Genomic DNA, 23,163 nt, shown 5'->3' with positions numbered 1-23,163 from the left:
ACTCCATATCGGGAAAAAAGCTGCGATCTACGGAAGGGCGAAATGTTTGAAGTGGATTCGGGGCAGGCAGGACTGCCTGCCACTTGAATTTTAACGACTCGCAAAAGATGACATCGAAAAGACATCTTTCACCCCTGGTTCACCCACATCCACCTGCGGGATCGTTATCAGTTCTATAGAAATTGATCCTCATTAGACGGATGAGCGGCGACGGGATGGTCCTTTTTTATTTTCCCGCCACCGACCGCTTCTTCCGAGTTGACATTTGACAGTTGACGCAATGGCGGAGCGCGGCGAGACTAAGTGGTTGCTCGCGTTGGCTGCTGGTGTGTTTTATTGATACACACCGAACGCTCCCCTACATAGGCAAATCATCAACCACTGCCGGCGAGTGTAAGTAGTTGAGGGAATAAAATTTGATTGTCTGCCGACAGGATGTGGACACTTCGTCATACGCCGACGGGACGGAGTGTAATCGAATCGTTAAAATTCATAACTTCCAAACACCAAAAACGCGCCCGCGCGCTCGGACACACATATCGAGTGTCGGTCACTTTCGTTCGTGATTGAATTACAAATTTTCGCGCCACGACTGGCGTACGGGCGTTGAAGGCGTGTGTCGTCGCGCTCGTATCGTGATTGAATTAGTGTTTGTCCGAAAAATTGCCCATTGACGTCGCTTCTAAGCCGTTGGCTAGAGTTTGCCGGAAAATCACTCTTTCTGGACTGTTGTTTTGTTTGCTGGAAATCAGTAAAACGCGAACACTATTTTCAAAATTAACTGAAATTAAAGGGATGCGAATGCGCTGCACATTAGACGGCTCTAACAATCATGTAATAGAGAATGCAGAATTAAGGACGATCAGCTCAATCATGTAATGTGTGTGATAGCCTTTTTCATCCTCCATGTTACAAAGGAGGGGCAAAACAATAATGATAGTAAAAGCAGCAGAAAACGAACGCAAGTGTGAGATCACGCAATACGAACAATACGAACGAATCCTTTCTGCCGCTTGCCGAGGTTTTTTGTTCCAAAAAGTCCTTCTTTTTTTGGTTCATCCTCCAACCACCGATTGCTGGGACATTCCTGGGTGGAAGGGGATACGAATGAAGTGGCATCGGTATGCGGCATTTGGCATTTGAATGTGCGCGAGTTTTGTCTTTCGCTCCGCTCGTTACCTTCCCTCACTGTATCCCCGCTGGTGTGTGGCCATTGTGTCGCCGAGCGTCGTGCGGTTGTGTTCACGCAAATATTTTTTGACAGCAACCAAATAATCTATACCCTATTTTTATGAATATGTAGATGATATCCTTTGCCATTTGGTCCGATTGGCATGAGGGCTTTTTTTTTGCTGCTGCTGCTGTTGTTATTTTCCGTTTGTTCTCTGTCGTTGCCTGTGAGAAGTGAGCGAGCGTAGGAAAAAAGGACAATCGCCATGCCCATGCCCGTTTTGGATGGAACGATCACCAAATTGAAAAATTATGTCCAACCCATTCCCCTCCTCTCGCTCGCGCTCACTTCCTGTGTGCCTTTGTGGTTGGAGCGAGAGGACGGGGATGTCGGTCAGTTTGTATGTGTCCTTACTCGCGGTGGTACCCCTTTTTTTCGCACACAATGTGTGCTGTGAGAGAATGGCTGGGGCTATTGGCCATTATGTGCCGGTCGTTGTTTTTTTGTGCTTTCCTCGCGCAGAGACCTCATTGATGATTAGGAAATGGACGAGGAACCTTTTTTGTGAGTGTTTGTGTGTACAGGACGTTGGAGAGAGCGGCAGCTACTGTCGAATTCGTACTAATGGTAGTAAAACAGGACAATTGAGGGACAAGAATGCCCGAAAAAATAATATAACCATAACGCAAGCGACGAACGTATGGCGCGGTTTGGTGCTGTTGGATAGTTATTAATGGATTGATGGTTGGTTTTGGGCGCCACAAGCAAGCACATACAAAGACGGGAATCTATTTGTTTTCCCATCGTACGGATACCGCACCGACTATAGTTTGCATTAGCTGCTGAGGGTGCAAATTTTATGATTCGGAACGAGCTGATAAAACAAAAAGAAACGAACAAAACAGACCCCGGATGCTCCATTTTTTTCTGTTTCCATGTTGACAATGTGCAATCTCTAAACAAACAATCGGGAATAATACCAAAAGCATTGGGTTTAGAATGCGTTGTAAGAGTGCATTTAAAATAGTTTCTCCTCCAGTTTTCCTCCAGCGCAACGGAGCATTAGCATGAATATTTTCATCGCTCCACAAACGCCCATAAAACGCAAGAAGCGTCCATCCATTCCGCTTGAATATATTTTTCACACACACGCATCGCACAAAGCTTTTGCGAAAGAAGCTTACCAAGCAAGAAACGGGCAGCACCACCGTCATAAAAAACAATCTCTGCAGTCCTGACGCGATCTGCAAAAGTTCATACGCAACTGTCGCAACGCAAGTTCTCAAGCCTCATAAAGTGGCGCTTTTTCCTTGTGCGGTGAAAATTCTTTCCAAAACCCAGTGAAGCAACAGCTCTCCCAGGCCAGGGCCACGGCGCTAGTGGGCAATGTTTGTTCAGTTTTTATCGCGATCTAGGGGCGAGAGTGTCGTTCGTCGGCGAAAATATTGAAGCGACGCCCATTGTTTGGTAAGTGGCCAGCCGGGGCCCGGGATGGTCAGTTGGTTGGTTGTCATGTAATCCTTTCTAAATACTGTGCGCGCAGCACACACACACTTTCACATAAGGGAAAAGCCGATCCGGGGTCGGCTCGCCCCGACAACACGCGCAGACATATATCATATCGCTCTCGTCCTCGGGGGGCGAACGCAGCAGCGTTTGATGAGCGCTGGGAGTGGAAAAACAAAAAAAAAACATTTCCACGAATAATGGCACTTTTCGATGGTTAGGAAAAAAAAGGACTGGAAAATTAGAGCCCTCCGAACGGGGCGGGGGAAAAAAGGGTTTGACAGAATTATGGAGACGCACGGTGGTGGCCGAGAGGTTGAAAAATGTATAAGTAATAATCATTACCCGAACGCAACCGAAATGACAAACGGGACCGCTCTCTGTCCACTTTCCATCCGCCCGGGCGCGCCAAAAAGGAGTGCGCATCTTGTGCGACCGTTATTGTTGGTTTGATTCCTCATCCCTTCCCACCCACATCCGGCACCGCCTGGCTGTGTGTGTGTTAGTTGTGTTGTCATTTTGCGTATTTCACAGGCGCAAGGATTCTTTCCCGGTCGTCCATTTTTTTTGGCATAGGGTTTGGTTGAGTTAATGGATGTATGTGGCTTTTTTGTGTTTGTGTGCCTCCGTCGGCAAATGAACCCTTTTTTCCGTTCTGTCACCGGCCGAGGGAATCACACCCGCTCGGTGGTGTTGGCGGAGGGTAACATTATAAAACATAAATTTATGCGCGTTTTAGAACACGCATGAGCATCCGTTCCTCCCTGTCGGTCCGTTGCCATAGAACCCTCGCGCAGTGCGATAAACAACGGCAACGGGCGACCGGGTAGGCAAGCGCCGAGAGCAGAGGACATTACAAAAAGGATGAAAGGAATCGTCTTTTTTGCGCCTGCAAATGTGTATGTGACATTGCTTGTGGCATCGGGCGTTGCTTCGGCGTGGCAAGATGGGGAAGAAGAGCGAGATGATAATATCGCCAAGATCCGTCATTGTGTCATATCAAGAATCGGTGAAAAATTGCCCACCACCAACACCGCCCTTCGCACCTCGGCATCGCATCGCATCAACCAACCGGGGGGAAAACAGGGCGAGAATCCATCGCTTAATGGAGCTGCTGCACGGTTCGGTGCCACAAAGCGTGTGGTTCATTTGTGCTGTGAACGCGAAAATGGAAACAAGGACCAGGCATGGATTCAATAGCGAAGCGAAGAAGAAAAGCGCCCGGATTCGAAAAGGACTCATTATCGAAATGCATTCTCGTAATGGATTTATAGAGAGTCTCGACGGGCGTACGACGGACGACGACGCAGGGCGACGACAAATGCGATGCCAAATGACTTGTTGAAATATGCGACGGCCGCACTCTAGGAGGGACGACCGCACGAAGAAAACAGATAATAGCGATTTTTCTTGTTTTTCCATCGACTGCTTGAGGCGTCATTGCGTCAGACGGTTCCTTCCTGTTTCTGTGACGCTCGGGGGGGTTAGTCATTCCATTAAGAGCAAACTGGCCCGAAATTGTCGATCGTCACGACGTTAAGTGATACAAAAATTATGCTCTAGCTTACGATCCCTTTGGTTTTGTTTTCATGGCTGCCTGCCCGTATGAAAGGACAATTGGACTTCATACCTGTGAAGGAGAGAGAGAACAGAAAAGAACAACATTAGTTTGTTTAGGTTTTTCACACAGCAGTACCCATAAATCATAATTTGTGGAAAATGGTTGTAGCAAATGAGCCCCAAACTCGTCGTACTCCTTTTTATCAGTACACAAATATCAGCCTTTTGTATCTGATTTAAATAAAACACGAAAACTTTCAGCTTCCTCCCTGCGAATCCTTTTCCCGCACCATCACCGTCGATACGTTGGCAAATCGTTGTTCGACGATAATTCATTTAAAAGTCAGAAACAATTTTTAACCAATCGCAAACGTGCCAACCGGGCCATGTACGAACATTTCATCCGAAAAAGTTGACTGAACACACACTCACACACACGTACAATCAAGCCCAGTGTTCCGGAATTACGGAGACGAACTCGGGACAAACCTCACCACTACCACCAGCCCTACGGTTGCTGGAGAAAAAGTTCCGAAACGCTCCAAAATTGGTTGGTGCTCGGTGCAACTAATCCTAACCTTATCTGCGTCGTATCACCACCACCATCACCACCCCGACAGGATACGTGGCTTCGTGTCTTCCTGATCGTAAACAGAGCAGCCTAGGGGGAATGGTGTACCTTTCGTCTCCGAACGCGAGGGCTAACTATAAATAACCCAAACCCCTAGCCAGGCCTGCAAGGACCGAACCCCGGAAAGGGAACTCGGGCTGCAGGCGGCTTAACCCGGGGACTTAGCCGGAACGTATGCCGGGGCAGAGATATTTTAAAATAATATTTTGCAGGATTTCAATTTTTAGTTTTCCCTCTCTGCATGTGCAGGATGCGGACAGCGCCGCCATCGCACCTCCTCAATTGACCGCTTGCCGTCTGTGACGGACGGGTAGTGGGAGGGGACTTAGACTGAGGTGGGGTGGAAAATCAACTAAAAATCAGACCAAAAACCAAAAATCCCGTCGATTCTAAGGGTACGATTGGATGGCGGTGGACGGATTGGGTGGCGCGCGCGCGGTGGTTTCGGTCCGTTTGATTCTCCAGCAATGGATTTGGGAGGATTCGCTGCTGGAATTTATGCTTTTCTTTTCATGCGTTGCGGCTGTGGTGCACGCGGTGTGTGCTCGAGAGAGTGTGGGCAGAGTTTATCCTCCGGACATTATCCTCGAGCCGGTACCGTAAAGGCGAAAGGCAACGAAGACGTGGTCATATTTATACTTTGGCTTTTGTTTTATTTTGCCTTCCACGCGCACTGGTGCGGGTGGCCGGGAATCGATTGGCCTGAATTTAATTAGAATCGGGAAAATGGACCCGGCTAATCGGAACAGATCTCGTTTCGGTGCAAACCTGGAATTAACTGCCACCGACCGCCGCCGGGGGGTACCGGGAGCCGCCAGTTTGTGTCCTGTTTCTCGATAATAATCTCTAATCCAATAATCATTATCTGGTGAAATTGGACGCAGCGCAGCGAAGTGGAGTTTGAGCAGCTGGTCCCGGGCGGAAACGGCGAACGGCGAGAAAGCAAAATGGTGGCCTTTCGATTCGAAGAAACAGGACTTCCACACGGACCCAGCCGATCGTAAAGCGGACCACGGACGGCTTGGGAGGATGATTTAAAAATTCACTCAAGCAGATCATTGAAATTCGAGCGAGTAAGGAAGCGAATCCGATTGCAGGACGGATGGCAGTCGACAGGAAAGCCGAACCGCGAAAGTGGACGCATAAGGAAATCGACTACTTAAACGCTTCACCATCGTCCATCGAACTGTGCGATGGCGGAGGTGCGGAGCAGGCAATTGAATTAATTTACTACGAAAGCAGATCATTCAATTAAGTCACGTTTTCCGTCGTCCACCGGACAGAATTCTTAGATGTATTTTTTTCTTCTTCTGCCTCCTGCTTCTTGTCGTTCTTCGGGGTTCCCCCTTGCCCAACACAGGAGGCTTGGTGCATGTTTCAATCGTTTGATACACTTTTTTTGCGCGCGCTCTCTCTCTCTCTGCGTGGTTGGAAGGACTTCATTATTTACCGACAAGCAGACAGTGTGTTTGGGTGGTGTTTTTTCCCTTCTTTCGGCCTTATCATAAAAAACACGAGCCAATGCAGCGGCGGGAAGGAAGGCAGATGAACGCAAATACTTAACCTACCGGTGGCCAATGGGGTGGTGCATTGCGCGGCCAACGAATCCCCTTGACGACATTCAATCATTGGTGCTGGAGGTTAGGGGAAATTGGAAAACGGTAGTAAACCTGGTATTAGGCGGCGGAGCGACAGAGGCACGCCCGCAGCCCAATAAGGAGAAGCAATAATGATAATAACAACATTAAGTGTCTTTAATTGTTTAATTAGTAAAACGAAGCGTGAAAACGAAAGCCAAGACGCTGGTCCTTCACCGTCGAAGGGGAAGAAGACACAGGCAGGCTGTTTAAAACAGGGACGAAAAGCCGAAAAGAAAAAGGAACCAACCGAAGGAAACCCGTCTCGAAGCTTCAATCGATGGGCGATGGGGCGACTTTATCACTTTTCAATTAATATTCAAATTTAAGGCGACTAAATACCTAACGGACCGTGCGAAAATCGGTCACGGCCCATTGGTGGCGCTTTGGTTTCGACGGTGGACGAAGCGGCGGCTAGGGACGATTTCAGTGGGCGAGAAATTGATTTCCTAATTCGATAAGATTGAGACGTGTCGGCTGGATTCGCTACTGGTTGGTTGGCTGGCTGCGCTGAAAACGCTGACCAAAGCGGCGTCCCATCTCTCCGTCGTGCAGTGAACGCCAACGGCTTGATGGACGAAAGTCCCGGGAGTTTGGAGAACGAGGACGAGCAGATAGTTCATAAAATAGTTCATTTAATATTTAAATCAACTGGGGGAAAGTAAAGACTCGTCTTGCTCCTTCTCCCACGATGGTCATTTCGATGGCCGGCAGGACACACTCACACCCAAAATGTCCTCTCCCGACCGTCAAAAATCGTGCCTGAAAAAGACGATAGACAATCGGAACTGTCCACCCTGTCGTTATCCTTCCTTTTGCGTTGCGTTGCGTCTCTCCCACTCTACCGCTCGGTTTCGGAAAAGTCGAAGAGTTGGTTCAATTTATCATTTCACATAAATATTATTCCTCTCACAGCAGCAGCGTCCCTTGCGGCAGACGACGGACGGGAAACGAGCTGCTGTCGACCGGCTGAATGACTGAATGATCTTCCCAACCTCTTCAGCTCTCAGTCCAGTCTTCGGTGAGTGCGGGCAAGCATTTGAATGCTGCCGTCAAAATTGTCCTTCCTCGGAAAGTTTTGTCCGGACGGTCCGGGGCCGGGACGAAGAAGCGGTCGGGGGGAACCTGCACGACTGAAGGATGGGCTAGTGATTTATAATATTTAATAATAAAATAAATACCAAAAAAGCGAAGATGAACCCGGAAATGTCCATTCTATGGGACGCGGGGGTTTGCGGCCAGTGGTTGCTGTCTCCGTTGATCCTTGGCCGGGAGAAAATGAACCAAAAAGTGGCTGTCACCACTCGGCATCGGACCGTCCCCGAGACCGGGTTTGCAGTTTGTGCCTTGAAAAAATCAATATCCAACCATCCCTCCCCAGCAGCAGAGGCAGCTTGTCGCCTTTTAGATGCACTTTCTCCCCGTTCACCCTTCTCTCGCCTTGTACCACGGGCTTGTTTGTATTGTGGCGCGACGTCATAGACGGGAGTGTGAAGAAGGGGTGTAGCAGGGGGCACTTGATGGGTTGGGATGATTTTTGACGAGCAAAAATAAAGGGACAGAGGGGTTTGAATGAGTGAGTGTTGGTTGATTTTTGGAATACAAATTTTTAGGAATTTTGATTAAAAATATTCCTCCCATTTCGTTGCTCGGGCGGGCAAGGGTGAGGAAAACTATAACCACCGAATGCTGTATGTATTTAAAATGGGTAAAGCGCGGTGAGATGAGAGATAGTTCGCACAGGACAGGACGAGTTCGGAATTGGACAGGCGTCGTTCTCGTATTCAGATCAACGGGCAATCTTTGGCTACGGTTCGGTTTTCAAAAATTAAACCCTCTCTCTCTCTCTCCCCCTTTCGCACACCAAAGCCTTAAAAATGCAAATTTTTCTTTCACCTCTGACAGCAGACGAGAAGAAGACGCTCTTGGTCGCCGAAAAATGGGATACCGAAAAGACAGAAAAATATCCGGAAGGTAAGTTTTTATTGAATAAAATTACCCATCTTCGAAAACACGGCCGTGTGGCGTCGGTGCGCCAAAAGCAGCCGAAAGGATTGTGACTACAATGAGAGTTAATTAATGTAATTATGGCCAAACTTTTGCACATCGAGTTCGGGCACGTTCCGTTGCAAGAATTTCCCTCCCAGCGTGGTGAAAAAGAAATCGAACCAGAAAGAGCACGGGCGATGACGGCTGAAGCTGGCACTGGTGTGTGTGTGTGTGTCCTCGCTGTTGCGGTTGCTCGTTGGACAAAGTAGTGATGAATTTAATTTTAATAAATTTACAACAGTCTTCTCGGGCAGAGCGCGCACACAGAGCGACGCAGAAAGTGTCGAGTTTGGCGAGGGTGAAAGGACGACTTCCTACTTCCTGCCATCATCAGCGTTGTTGCAGGTGCAACTTTTCACGACACTGAACGGTTTTGGTACTGAATTGAATTCCCCGAGCTTACCGGAAAATCGAGCACACGTTGGCTTCGATTAATGCTACCTGGTGCGTCAAGACGGCTGTCAAGAGTTCGTCAGTTCGCACGGTTCGGCTGATTCCCGTTCGTGCAAAGACGCAGACAAAACTCCTTCCTATCGATTTACCTCCCTCTCAGTGGCAACGGGCAAACCCAACCCAGACGGATGTAAAAGCATTTCAAGACGCTCTTGAGATTAGCTTTCATCAAACCCACACACATTGAGAGCTGTAGGTACGAAACTATCGCTCCAATTCCAAGTCAGCACCTTTTCAAAGACCAATTCCCACAACAAGATTCAACGGCACGGTTCCCTGGCCCGGTTCTATTGATATTGAAATCGAATTCAATAAATTAAGTCAAGTATGTGATGTATCTGTTATAATTTATTAATAGAATTATTAAGCAGAAGACGATCCGATATGCCGGTCGGCTCGGAATCGAACGCTCAAGCTAATCGGGATGCTGGGGAAGTGGTTGGGTTGTGGGTGTGTGTGTGTATGTGTGTGTGGCTGGAATGTGTGTAATTTCTCACCCACTTCTCGAGCGCACCGAGATGCTTCGTCTGGAAATGGAGTTGTCTTTCGGCAGGAACTTTCGATTTCCTTACTCCGACCAGCCTTATTCAATGTGGCGGTGGCGTTGGGTTTGGGCCGAGCAGGCTCCCATTAACATGTTGTCGTCTCTTGCTTGAGATTCACACGAACACGCCCTAGCAAAAATCGAACACGTCGTCTTGCCTTTGGAGGAGGATGTTGTTGATGGCGATGCTGGGGACTCTCGGCATGAAGTGAAGCAAAGGAATCTGCAACCTTTAGAAATCCCAATCCAAGCTGAAGACGATGGCGAAGATTTGCCACCACCGTCCCACCGTCTCGGCGCACGATGTTCAAAGATAATACAATAAAATTGAATATTAATTGAATGATAAATAACGCCTTTGAATGGTTTTGGTGGGAAATTTGAATTTCTAAGGCAGTTGGTGCAGTTTGAGAAAGCCTTGCCTTCCGCATCTACATCGAAAGCAAACGGCATGTGTGTGATTGTGTGCAATGAGCAAGCGGCAACGGATGACGAGTCTGAAGCTCCCGGTTTGGAATTGAAATGAATTACTAAACCAATTTATGAAATATATGCTACCAAAGCAGAAGTAGCAGGCAGCAGCAGCATCACCGACACCGGCAAATAGTTCGAATGGGAAAGTGCTGCTGATGCTGTGCTGGCTGATATAGGAGGGCTGGCGGGCGGCCGCCTGGCAGTTCTACCATGCGCTTGTCGGTTGGTTACATCGTCTCGACCGATGCACACAACTCAAAATGACATCCCATTCGAGGGAGTATCTGCACCGCGGAGCGAGAGAGCGAGCGAAGAGTTCGTGATCGTTGTGACAAATGGCAGGCAGGCAGCGCGCGATGGTTTTGCTGTGTGGCGTGTGTTGTTCGGGCGCGCTCCGGGGGGAAATTGGAATACTAAATTGATCGTTTCCTTATTTCGATAACTTGTTATGTACGTGTGAGAATTGTGTATCTGTGTGTGTGCCTCGCGCATTGGACACATAAATAATGAATGGCGTTCTGTTTCGTGAGTTTGTGGGCACTTTGCTGAATGAACTTTAACTGGAATAGATGGAAAATCATCATCATCATCATCATCATCTCTGCAATCGGGTTGATTGGAAGCGAATGCGCACAAACACAGGCAAACACACACGGCCACACTTCCACATGCGGTGGGTTGTGTAAGTGCAGTGAAGCGAGACACGACCGACAGAGGGCGCAACGAGCTCGAAACTGCAGGTCCACACACAGAAGGTGAATTGATATGTTTTATTGTTATCAATTCAATGGTCAACACAATTTACCGTCAGTGCGGTGCATGTGGAGGTTTGATCAATTCTCCCTTAATTGATTGAATATTGTCAGTTTGATGGTCTCTTCAATGCGGTTATTAAGCTACCATTCTCTCACATTCACCAGCCCGTGCGCCATTATCTATCTGCTCGTCTCAAAAAAGATGACAAGTATTGAGTGAAGCACAGCACAGTAAACGAGGGACCATAAATCCCATAACTCTCGGCAACTTTTAACCGGATGCAATAAATTATTTCATCCAGCGCCTCTTTCCTGCTCCCAGCACCCAGTCACCGACACATTCACACAGACCCACATGCATACTCTCTCTCTCTGTTAAACTGTTTTTTTCTGTGGCAGATAAAACGTTCGGCCAAAATAAAAGAACAGAAACAAACCAACAACAAAAAAACTGAAACAACAACTCAACATAAATGCATAAATTCAATATCATAATGACAGTGATGGAAGAACCGGGAGAGAAGGGCTAACAAACGTCTGGAGCAAGGGCAGAATGCGGCGAAGAATCCAAACGAAACAAAAAAAAAGGTTGATCGTTGCATCGCGTTGCATCATCGAATATGCAGCTCGGGAGCGCACTGTTGCACACGGGAACTGTTGCCAGAACGGGACAGAACGATGGGAAAAAAGGGAGCAACAAAAAAGGAGGCATAAAACACCCGTCCGAAAACCCCGGAGGTGCAAGAAAAGGGTGCCTCGACGCGTGGTTCGAGACGAAAGACGAAAGAGAATACGGCCGGAAAATCCTATCGAATGATTCAATGTTCCAGAAGGAAAATGCGTAATGAGCAACAGTAGCAGGCAAACGAGCAAAAGACGTTGAAGGTGGAGAACGGGAGAGGTCGCCCGGGAAAATGAATTATGATATGCATTTCTTCATAGTTCCTGTTCCTTCTTTATGTTGCCTGCTTTTTTTTGCATTTCGTTCCCCGTTCTTGGGGCGTTTTTTCGCTGCTGAAACACCCCAAGAACGACGATGATGATGGGGGGGACTTTGGTGCATTCGATTCGGTATAAATAAAATCGAGCCAGCGATGGTTGTTCGACTTTCGGTTCCACGCCGTGCTTGGGTGCCGTTGCGGTTCAGTTCATTTGACGTTTCGTCGCCGTCTAGCTCAAGAACGATGCAACACAGCACAACAGCACAGCACCCAGCACCACTTTTCTTTTACGAGTGAACCCTGCCCCTTATTGCACTTTCTTTCTCCCTCTCTTTCGCCGTTTGCAAAACTCGCCATCAACTAAATGGAGCCAAGTTGAAACAGCAAGTAGCACACACACACAAAAATGTCTCGTCAAGTGCAGCATAATTTCGCGGTCGCGGCACATGGCACGCAACGAATGCATTTCATACAATCCAGCCACCATACATACACACACATACACACATACACATATCCACACAAACGTTCCGCAGAGTTCGGGGACGAAGTTTCCTCCTCCTGCAGTTAAATGCAATTTCTATCTTTCGTCTCTTAAAAGGAAGGGTGGACCGAAATTGATTTATGAGCAGTTTCTTCCAAGTACGATAAATTATAATTTCTCTCTTTCGCTGTCGGTCTCCCGGTCCCCCAGTCTCCTCCAACAGCCAGAAACGGAAGAAAGCATAACTTTGAAGTACGGTTAAATAACAAAAAAAAATCACGCAAACACACACACACACATCCATTAGTGCACAAACAAACCGAAACAAAAGTGGCATAACATTGAGGGAACCAAAAAAAAAAAACAAAAACAAACACAGAAACACACAAATGTAACAAACGAAAACAGCAACTTTTTGCCCCACGTTGCACTAATTTCACGCAACCACACACACGCTACACAAACGGCTCGGGATGAATTTTGCTCACCTCCATCATGGCCTGCTGGGCGGTGTGCTGAAGTCGTCAAGGCAAGAGGGTAGCTTTTCCTGCTGTTGGTTTAGAATTTTTCCCACTTCAAAAACACCACACCGCACTATCAGTCACAGCTATCAGCGATGATGGTGCACCACTGCACTAGTTCACACTGCACGAACTCACACTGGCACTGGAAGTTTGGAAATCTTTCGGATTGATAATGCATACGGAGAGGTTCGTCTCTTAATGCCCAAAGCTCGTTGAAGCTGATTTACGAGTGCAATGAAACGGACACACAATCACACACAGTCACACACACCGCGACACCAAGCACACACACGTACAAACTTGATCACTGAGGTTTCGGTTTCGAGAGGAGCGCACAGCGAAAAACGGAAGAAAAAAGCGCCGTTACCGAAAGCAATTGACGGGCGCAACGCACACAACAAACACCTGCACTACGCTCGCGTCTAACGATTCAACGACCCGGTACCAGCGCCGCATCACCACGGACACCGCTGCGATCGAGCGCGTACGCGAAAGAGGATGTGTTTCTCTGTGTCTGAGAATTCGTATTCTGATGTTGATTGTTTATTTTCCAACGGCCGAACCCCTCGGATTCTGGTCGTCGCCCGTGCGGTGTGCGAGCAGGCGCGCAAGCGGCCCGCCAGAGCGAGCCAGCGAGTGGTGCGCGCGGAAGCGAGATGCTGCCAGCGTGGTGCCGCGTGCGAGAGCGCGACACCGATAGTGAGAGCACTCACGCGAGTGCCTTCTCACTATGCGCCGACAGAGTGCGCACGAGACCGCATCGGGCAATCGGGCGTTCTCGCTCACGCAAAATGGGATGGGATTTCCCCTTCCACAGCACACAGCACCACAGGGCGCACGTTGTTGTCGATTCCCTTTTCGTATCGGTTTTCGCTGCTGCTGCTGCTGCTGCGCGGTGTCGTTTTGTTCTTGCTCTTCCTGTCTCTCTTCCTCTCTTCTACTTCTTCTTCTTCGTGCAGGACACTTTCAACCGCTGATGCCGTTCTTCCGGGTGGTGGAAGAAATGGAAAAGCGCCGTCATTCGAAGGGCAGCTTTAAACCCAACGGAGGTGGCTGCGTTACCACGGTAACCGAGGATTGTTGCAATCAGACCGTGCTTCTCGGGTTTAAAGTTCTCGGGCCCGCTCTATTGGCATTTGGGATAGAAGTGGCTGGAGCAACGACAACAACGCTCCTGCTGAGACACTACGCCACGTGAGCCACGAATAAATCATCGCGCTTCATTACGGCCGGGTTAATTTCCATTAGCGTTTACACACTTGTCGTCAGGTGATAATATTCCTCTATTTGCTTGGTGCCTTGTGCGTGTGTGAGAGTGTTTTTTTGTGAGCGACATTGTTCCAATTTTGGGAATGACCAGCACTTGAGCCACTTATCATCACCATCATCAGCATCATCATTGAGCCAGTGAGTGGTAAACAGTATCTAGCTGCTGCTGCTGCTGCTGCTGCTGCTGGCCCACGAAAACCGAGCACAGTCGAGAATGATTTGTTTTGTGACTATTTGATTTAGTTGTAGCCAGTGCGTTCTTTTTTTTTTCACCCCACCACCATCGAATCCACTTCCACTCAAAACAGCCATTCGAGTTGCTCTATTTCAAGCTCTTATCTGAGCGTATCATAATCATAAAATAAAATCGTGTGCAGATGGAGAGAAAAAAAGCTCAGTCTGGCGCTTCTCGAAAAAATAAAAAACAACTACGGATTGTACCACGAGCCATGGTGATGTTGATAACAACAGTTTAAAGTGTTGGAGATGGGAAGGGGTGGATTGAAGGGTGGCTTTGTGTACTCGGGTGCATGTGGGTGTTGTTGAACGATAAAACCACTGAACGGGACTCTCTGGGGCTTGTTGCTTGGGCACTCGGTGCTGCCAAATGCGGCCCGAACCCAAGAATCAGCCCGCCAGCCAGCGCCGCCTAGCCTAGGTGGTGGGACAAACATTGCACGTCTGTTTGACAAGCGGAGAGTTAACAATAAATTTTATTAATCAATGTCACTTAGTATCTGCTCTGCTTAAATGGTCGCGTTATGTTCTACTTTTTTCCCTCCCTCAGTCGTTTGTTTGTGTGTGTGTGGACGCTATAACCCTTGCCAATGACGAAGACAAGTACAAACAGCGCACGGCGAACGGCACAGCGAACGACTTTGAGTAGACGCGTTTTGAGGAAGGGATTAATTAAACATTAAACAATTAACCGACACATTAACCGACCTTACCGTGTTGTTTTTTCTTCTCTTACTTCTTCTTTTTCCTCTGGTCGCAAGTGGCAAGGGTTGGTAACTGAATTTGATTTAATTACTACGGATTGCGTACTAGCGTGTTCGCTGCTAGTGGTTTGCGCAATTGTGGTCCCCGAAAAAAAACAACAGCAACAGCGGCCATTGGTCCAACGAAGAATGTTAGTTTTTCGAGCCCAATTGCACCATCGCCATCGTCAACAGCGGAGCCTCCCTTGGGGCCCCGTAATGATCGTGTTGATCGTGGACGGATTTATAGCACGGCTCGTGTCATTCGCGCTGGAGAGCCGGGGCCTAGTGTGCTTGTACAGGGCAGGACCGGGGCATTGGGAGGAGAGAAAAGAGACCTGCAAGAATTAACAACGAGCTATGACATCTCCGCAGCAGCAGCAGCAGCACCAGTCCGAGGGGGAGAGGGTTTCGTACGCTTGATTTATGGGCCGAAGGGGCCGAAAGATTCAGGTGTGAAATGGAACTGTCATCTTAAAGTGGATGGACCATGAGCATTCGGGGGGAGAGACTGCAACAAAAAAAACGGAAGCATTTTCTGCTTGCGAGATCATTCTAGGCAGATAGGGGAGCAGGCAATAAAGAATTAGCTTTATCAGAAAACATCCCGCACAAATAAAGTGTGCTTCGAATGAGGTTGTTCGTGCGGCCGTGAGGGTATAAAATCATGATAAGAAAGATGCTGCTTGTTACAGACCAACGTATCTCCGTTCAGTTTAATCCAAACAAGCGCTTTATATGGTAGCTTCCTTGCAGCAACAGAAAGCTCAATGATTATTTTGTTTCTTAAACCAATTTATTTCTTCTCAAAGTTTTCCCCCGTCAAAAGTTTGTCAAGAAATCAAATTTCAATCCATTCTGCCCGAAACCGAACGCCAACGTGGGAGATCCCACGGATCAGTGCCATCGGTGGTTTGGAAATTGCTCGCCAGCTTCCGGTTGTTCCGGTGGCGCGGAGGACGGACTGCGAAGGATTTCTATAATTTATTTTTATAATTGATATGCAAATCCGTATCCGTTCTCGGTGGAGTTTTGTTCGAGCTGCGGTCGTGTGCGGTACAAATATCTTGCCGTTGTGTGCCGGGGGAAAAAAACGGCAGAACGGATCATGTTTTGTCTCCACCACCAAAGCGATGGCTTCGCTGGGACTGGTAGAACAACAAAGTTGGTCTATTTCCCGCTTCCTTCACGCCCGGTAGGTGGGAGGGACGGGGGATTGAGAGTAATTTCCAATTCAATACATATTCCATTCCACCGCACTTACAAACACAAACACACACACAGACCTGTGCTCGGATGCGAGCAGGGAAAGGAGATGGGAAAAGGATCACAAATCTACCGCACCACTCCGGCAGCACACATTTCGTAATTTCGTAATGAAAAATATAAACAAAAAGGAGCAAATGTGAGAGAGACTGTACGAGATATCCTGAACGTACGATTTCGTTCGTTTGGTTTGATTGTTCCCGAGACCGACACCGTCTTCCCAGTGTTGTGTGTTATGAGCCGTCTTCATATTTCCCTATCCCCCAGGAGGAACGCAATATCGAAGCGAAATCTACATATCTACGCGATGGAAGGAACACATCTCATCACACATCGCTGTCGCTCGTCCGGAATCGTTCAGCGATCCGGGACAGAGAAAAATGGCAGAGAAAGGGGAACAGCAACAACAGCGCAAAGGGAGGAAAAAAATGGTCCCGAGTACCATTCATATATTTATTATATAAAATAATCAAACGACAATTGGCGGCATAAGGTGGGTGAAATGAGAGGAGGGGGGGAGGCACACCCCTTCCCGTGTTGTCTATTCCCCAAACGATGCCATAGGAAAACCGCGGCTTAGAACACAACGACGATGTTGCTCGCCAATCGGAAACAATGCGCCTGATGTTCCACAACCCCGTTGGAAATAACTTTTGCGCGATGAGTGAAAGAGCGCAAAACACCGTGTAGAGGGGGGAGGGGGGGGGACGGTGTGGGTGCGGAGAGGGTGTACTGATGGCAAGTGAAATGACACACCATTTGAATGGATATCAGAACGAAACCGCGCGCGCGGTTGGCCCCCGTTTTTATCCCTTTTTTCGCCATTCAACGCGAAAGGGAGAAAGAGCGAGAAGATGACGATTAATCGGGATGAGAGGCGTTGTGGAATGGGGTTAGCACCCACACACCCCCACCCCCTCCCTCCCTTGGAGGGTAGTTGGCTTCGATCGTAACATTTTCTGATGGGTTTTCTTGTGCAGAAGAGTGTATGATTCGATTTTTAATAATTTTGCCATCGTGCTCCGTGTTTGAACCTATGCCGCTTGAGGGTCAGGGAGCGAGACAGTAAGGGAAGCGTGGGAAGGGAAAAGTTATTATTCTCGATTTTGAAATGAAAAATCAAACTCCAGTCCAGTGATGCAGAGGGGAAGCGTAGCGTCGTTTGTTGGCCTGCCGTCGAGCAAGGACGATATTCTTACGAGGTCGATTTGTTCGGCTGAGGTGGGGGGGGGGGGGGGGGCGCGGTGTGGTGTGGCAGCACAAAAAAGGGTTAATTTGTGGGGTTCGATGCGTAACGGATGCCAACGGGCGTCGCGTTACGGCTGTGTGTGAATGAAAAAATCCACCTCAATCGGCAATTCGTACAAACGGTAAGACAGTCGACAGTTTCTGGTGGAAAGCGGGAATCAAAGGCAAGCAGGATACACATACATAGATACAACAAACCCTTTTTAGCATACGAAATGGGTATATACACACACACACACATGCGTCTTCATATAAGCGATGACGATGATGGGCCAAGTTGGTCATGTTGGTTTGAAGGCACATCAAAAGTCGTAATTCGTAATAATAAACATAAAAAGTCACTCTCCCGCATGAGACAACGGAGAGGGAGAGAGAGAGAGAGAGAGAGAGAGAGAGAGAGAGAGAGAGAGAAAGAGAGAGAGAGAGAGAGAGAGAGAGAGAGAGAGAAAAATAACCCTTTCGGAAAAAGAACCTTTCAGTTTAAAAAAGGGACATACATAGCAAGAAGGGGAGGAGGAGGTGTACCAAAAAACATACACACAAACAAACACACACACACATGTGAGCGTAAGCAGAACGGGGAAGCAGCTCGAACCCAATTAATAACAGAAATTTGAATATATAATTCATGTCAGCCAAAAATTGATGGAAAATTCTGCTGATGCGAAGCGAAGCAGTCGTACTTCTGCGCTTTGTGCGTCCGAGGGGAAGGGAATGGAAGGGAGCGGAAGGGAATTATGTTTATCCCTCGAAGCTTCGAGATGAAAACTCAGCTGCTGCTGTCTCTGGGTTTGTGTGTGTGTGTGTGTGCTTGGTAATGATCGCCCGGGAAGGGATTTTTAAATTCCCGCTCCTTGTTCAAGGTGTATTGGTCCTTTTATCTTTCCACCCGCCACCGAATGAATGAGGATGAGAGGAGTGGGTGCTTCGGTGTGCACTGTGCAGGCTTATTTCGGTTGATTGATTAAAATGGTCGAAATGTGTGGTAAAAATTAATCAACTTAAAAATCGATCCTTGCAAGCTCCACTCTTAGCCCTAATCGGTGTCTCACCATCTGCAGCATCCGCACCGCATTTCCCACACGCATCTTTGCATACGCGCGCACACACACACACACACAGCCTTATCAGTCGATGATGGAGGAGGTAAAAAATGACATCCCAAAGGCAGACGCACACAATCACCACGCGGCGCACACGCTCTGGTGGCCGTTAAAGAGTGAGTAATGGCCACCACCACGAGAGGTTGAGCAGGGCCACTGCGCATCCCTCCACAACCCCGCTGCAAGACGTAATGATGATGATTTCCACTCATCAACCCTTTCACCCTTTTTCGATGGAAAACCACACATACACACACATACACATCAGAGCGTTTATGCAAAAACAGGGGTGACAGTTTCTAAGGATGAAAAGATTCTCCAATTCCTTCCGAAGGGCTCGTCGATATTGTCGACCGCCGTGCTCCTCCGCCCATCGCCCAACGTTTCTAAAACTCATCGACAAACGAACGCGTCGCCGATCGAACCAACGCAACGCAGCCTTCCCCTGTCCCTGCCACCCTGCAAAGCGGGAAAAAAGGGTTGACACATCGATGTCTGCCTTTTGTCCTTTCGACGAGCGCTCCGTTCGACGTTGGCCCGAGTTCTCAAAAACTCACTCACGCTGCTGCCACCACTACACAGTGGCATTAATTTAGGATTTAGATTTATAATTCCTCCCTCGTCCTCCCTCGCAAGCGCCTCATTCGTGGCGCTTCCTTCCTTCCTTCCGCTTCGCTGCGATGCGATCTCTCCCGTCCCGAAAGCGGTGGAAGCTGATACCGAGGACGACACTCTCGAAACAGGCGAAAAAGGGTTATATTCCGACGGAAGGCGCACCATTACTACATCCTCGCCTCTCTGGAACCTCTCTCCTTCCACCCACCCCTACCCCACCACCGAATGATTATGAGGATGATGGAATATATTGGTAAATTTGGAAATTTTTCATTTTTCCAAGATGCGAATGCGGGTCGATGTGGGTTTCCCTGGAGCGAGCGAGCGGCACGGGAGGATGTTGTTTAGTCTTTGTGTGTTGTGTGCTGGGGCCAATCGACAACTGGGGAGGGACTGCTTGATTTGTGAGCCGTGTTTGCCCCCGCGCGCGTGAGTTTGTGTGTGTGTTTGAAACGGATTTGGAGAATGAGAAACGACTCCCGTTTCAAATCTATGTCCCGAGGTTCTCAGCGTTCGAACACGCCAGCTGGAGAGAGAGAATGACTGGATGAGGGAAGTGAAGTGGAGTTGAAGTTGAGTTTTGGTGAACATTTGGATGCTCTTGGCTTTCGCAAAAGGATCTCCTTGTATCATCTCCCTTCTTGCGTGCGCGTTTTTGTGTGTGTTTATGTATGTGACTCTAGGGGGTCGTCCTTGCGACGACGACGACGACGACGCCGGGCTGTTGTTTTATTACAACTGATTTTTCGCCAGAAGCCAGTCAACCGTCAAGCATCCGTCGAAGCCGTGGGGAGGAGGCATCCGCACACCGTATGTCTTTATCCACACGCGTGGAGAGTTACGGGGCCGATTTTTATTCTGCGGGAATGAGGGCGAGGACTTAATTGTGTCGCTCCTTTTTTCGGTAGCGCCACCGCGTTGGCGCCACCCCATATGGGAAGCAATGGGATTAAGAAACGAAAATTAAATATTACAAGCCAAAGCATCCCGTCCCGCACTGTTGGTTGGCAATCTTCAAAACATAGCACCGACCGGGTTGAAGATGTATCGCTTAAAGACTTTGAGCAAAGAAGCATTTTAGCTCCAGTCGCACTCTCCACAAAGAAGGGGTTGATCGAAGCATTTTAAACAAATGCTGGAAGCAAAGTGGAATCAGAAATCAATGGCATTTTGGGATTAGCAGCTGCGTTTGCGCCGGTGTCTGCCCTGCCAATACTGCCGACGAACTGAGCGCTTTGCCAGTGCGAAGAAAGCATAATTTCATCAAGAGTTATGAGCTCTTTCATCTTTCCGCCAAGCACAGGGAAGGATGGAATTGCAATTTGCAGCAAAGAAAAACATAAATTTCCCTCCTGCTCGAAGATAATTTTCACAAACACAGAATTTATAATTAACAATCTTTCGTTCGCGCATTCGCCCGATTCCTGCCGCAGAGACAGAAAGGGGAGTGTTTCACCACGCTCGCCAAAAAGTCAAACGAAGCGCCGGGAATGTGTCTTGCGCGCCCCGATCTGGTGCGACCGAGTGGTTTGAGGTTTGCTCATCAATTTTTCTACCAACAGCTTTGAAAACAGGGAAGACATTTTTGGGCAGGAAATACACACACACCAAGCCACAAACAAACACACACAGTCTTCCGTAGAGGGAATCATCCCCCATCCCCAAAAAGGCCACCTCTTTGGACGGCTTTGGAAAAACTGGATCGAAGCTTAATGATAAAAGTTTTCGGTGTAATTATATTGATTAAATATCGAAAAATGTTTGATGTTTTGACAGGGTTTCCGCAGGGCCCTGCCCACCGTCTCGGAATGACGCTTTTTAGCGACACGGAAGCGACACGGTCCCACTTTTAATCATGATAAAACTTGTTCTTGTTTTAATTTTTGATTGATGGATTATTGGAGCCCTACGGCTACGGGTTCGGGTCTGTGTCTTGGGCTGTGCTTTCGAGGCTGGATCGATTCAGCCAATGCGGATTGGCCGTACTCTCCGCTCTCCAGCCAAACGCCAAACGGTTGTTGGCCTTGTCAAACAATCGTATCGAAACAAGCAGTTGGACCCGAGAACGGCTCGTCCGGAAAGGGGTTTGGGAAATAGGAACTCCCTTCTCCCCCTCTGGCTGGTAATCAATATTTACGATTGACGACACGGATTCTCGAAAGCACAGGCACGGCCTCCCACGAACAAGTTGCTTTCTAAGCTGTGATAAGAGACAAACAAGTTGAGCAGGGAAGGCGGCGGCAAGATTAAGACGAATAGTCTTGGTCTGTCCGAAGTTTGTAGTGACGCGTTTTTGTCCCTTTAAAAGCATTCGCTAATGGAGGCATTTGGTGATGGTGGAAGTTTTGCTCGAAACGATGTCGCTTTTCTTTCCTACCCTCACTTGTTTGTTGGGGTTCGCGCACAGAAATCTGGTCCGCGCGCCACACCAACTCGTGCTAATTCGGCCCAAAACGGCCCAATGGTTGTTGGTAGAAGTGATTAAACGCGCGTGATCTGAGAGCATAGCTCGGGAGGTGTGTGTGTGTTTGTTTGGCCTGCAGGGATACCGGATACCGGTGCAATTCCCTGTGACTTTGAGGTACTGGTGGTGAGGACAGTCGACAGAAACACATCTCACAAAACAAAACTTACAAACTTTAGTAAAAAGTGCAGAACAACCCTTTTCGTGTAAAAATAGAACAAAAAAAGTGCCCTCACACACACACATACACACACACACACACACACACACACACACACACACACACACACACACACACACACACACACACACACACACACACACACACACACACACACACACACACACACACACACACACACACACACACACACACACACACACACACACACACACACACACACACACACACACACACACACACACACACACACACACGATATTTGCACAACGATTTTATTGACTCCGTTTGCATCGTCTAGTCGCGCGACAAACGAATCCTTTCCCCCCCCCTCCTCCCTAAGGAAGCCAAACAAGAAGTGGTGTTTAAATAGAAATTCAACAAGAGCACGAATCGGTTGATGATTATTCGAAACGACAACAGCAGAAGCGGAAAAATCAACTCGGAAAAAGAGTTGCAGGCACAAGATGGTTTGGTTTTCGCAAAGTTGGTCCTTCGAAAGGATCGCTCGCTACGGCCGAGCTTCATTGAAAAGGAAAATAACAGTAAAATTTAATAATCCAACCTTCAATAAAAGCATAAATCCTTGCGCACGACGAATGTATCAATCTGTTTCCTTCTTCGCTGTTTTGTTCGCCAGCCGACAGCCGACAGCGTCGGCAGAGGACATGCACCAGCACCAGCAGGGGACAGATTGCTCCCCACCCATTGTGAGCACCGTGGGGACGCCGCCAAAATATGGTGCGTTTTTTGTGCAAGGGAAAACTTTGCCGTCTTGCCATCGACGTGCTAATTACCGAAACTTCTCAAACGTAGGGGAGCACGCGAGGGAGTCACGGGACTGGTGGATCCGGAACCGAACCATGAGCATCATGTCGTTAAAAATCGGATCGGTTGGAATTGCAAAAACCAGAGGCACCGGTTTAGCGGAGCATTAATTTCCTCGTTCCGTCGTTTTCCACTTGAATTGATCTGTATGGAAGGGAAATTATCGCGCTCCTGCTCCCCCGCTGGATTGTTGTGGTGAGTTGTAAATGGGTTTTAAAAAGTTTACCTTATTTTATGGCTTTACGATCGATTGGCGCAGTGTGTGTGTGCGCGTGACGATGGGCCGATGGGTGTGGGGTGTCACATGATCATTTGCCGTCACCGCCGTCGATGGGTACCGACGAGCGACGGTGTCACATGACGGCGGTGGGTCGCGCGGCCTACTTTGCCGCTCAACCAAGACGAACCATATTTGCTAAACAAAACGATAAATTGCTCCACCAGTCAGCGCAAGGTTGGCGGGCCCACTTGGGCGCAATG

At 48.3% G+C, this 23,163-nt stretch overlaps 1 protein-coding gene across 10 annotated transcripts in view; it reads right to left on the bottom strand.

Moving 5' to 3' along the window:
* LOC120897112 (homeobox protein cut) overlaps nt 1-23,163 on the bottom strand; it is a 169,519-nt gene that overhangs the window by 37,025 nt on the left and 109,331 nt on the right. The window contains exon 1 of one of the 10 annotated variants that reach the window (XM_040301812.1): nt 12,694-13,242. The exons of the other annotated variants lie outside the window; for them this stretch is intronic. Coding sequence (XP_040157746.1) covers nt 12,694-12,702 — 9 coding nt within the window. The 5' untranslated portion in view covers nt 12,703-13,242. Of the gene's footprint in view, nt 1-12,693; nt 13,243-23,163 lie in introns of those variants that run through there. 10 annotated transcript variants of the gene reach the window in all.

Source organism: Anopheles arabiensis, chromosome 2, assembly GCF_016920715.1.
Source record: "Anopheles arabiensis isolate DONGOLA chromosome 2, AaraD3, whole genome shotgun sequence".
NCBI lineage: Eukaryota > Metazoa > Arthropoda > Insecta > Diptera > Culicidae > Anopheles > Anopheles arabiensis.
The sequence above is the reverse complement of the archived record's forward strand: the minus strand, read 5'-3'. Positions and strand labels throughout refer to the sequence as shown.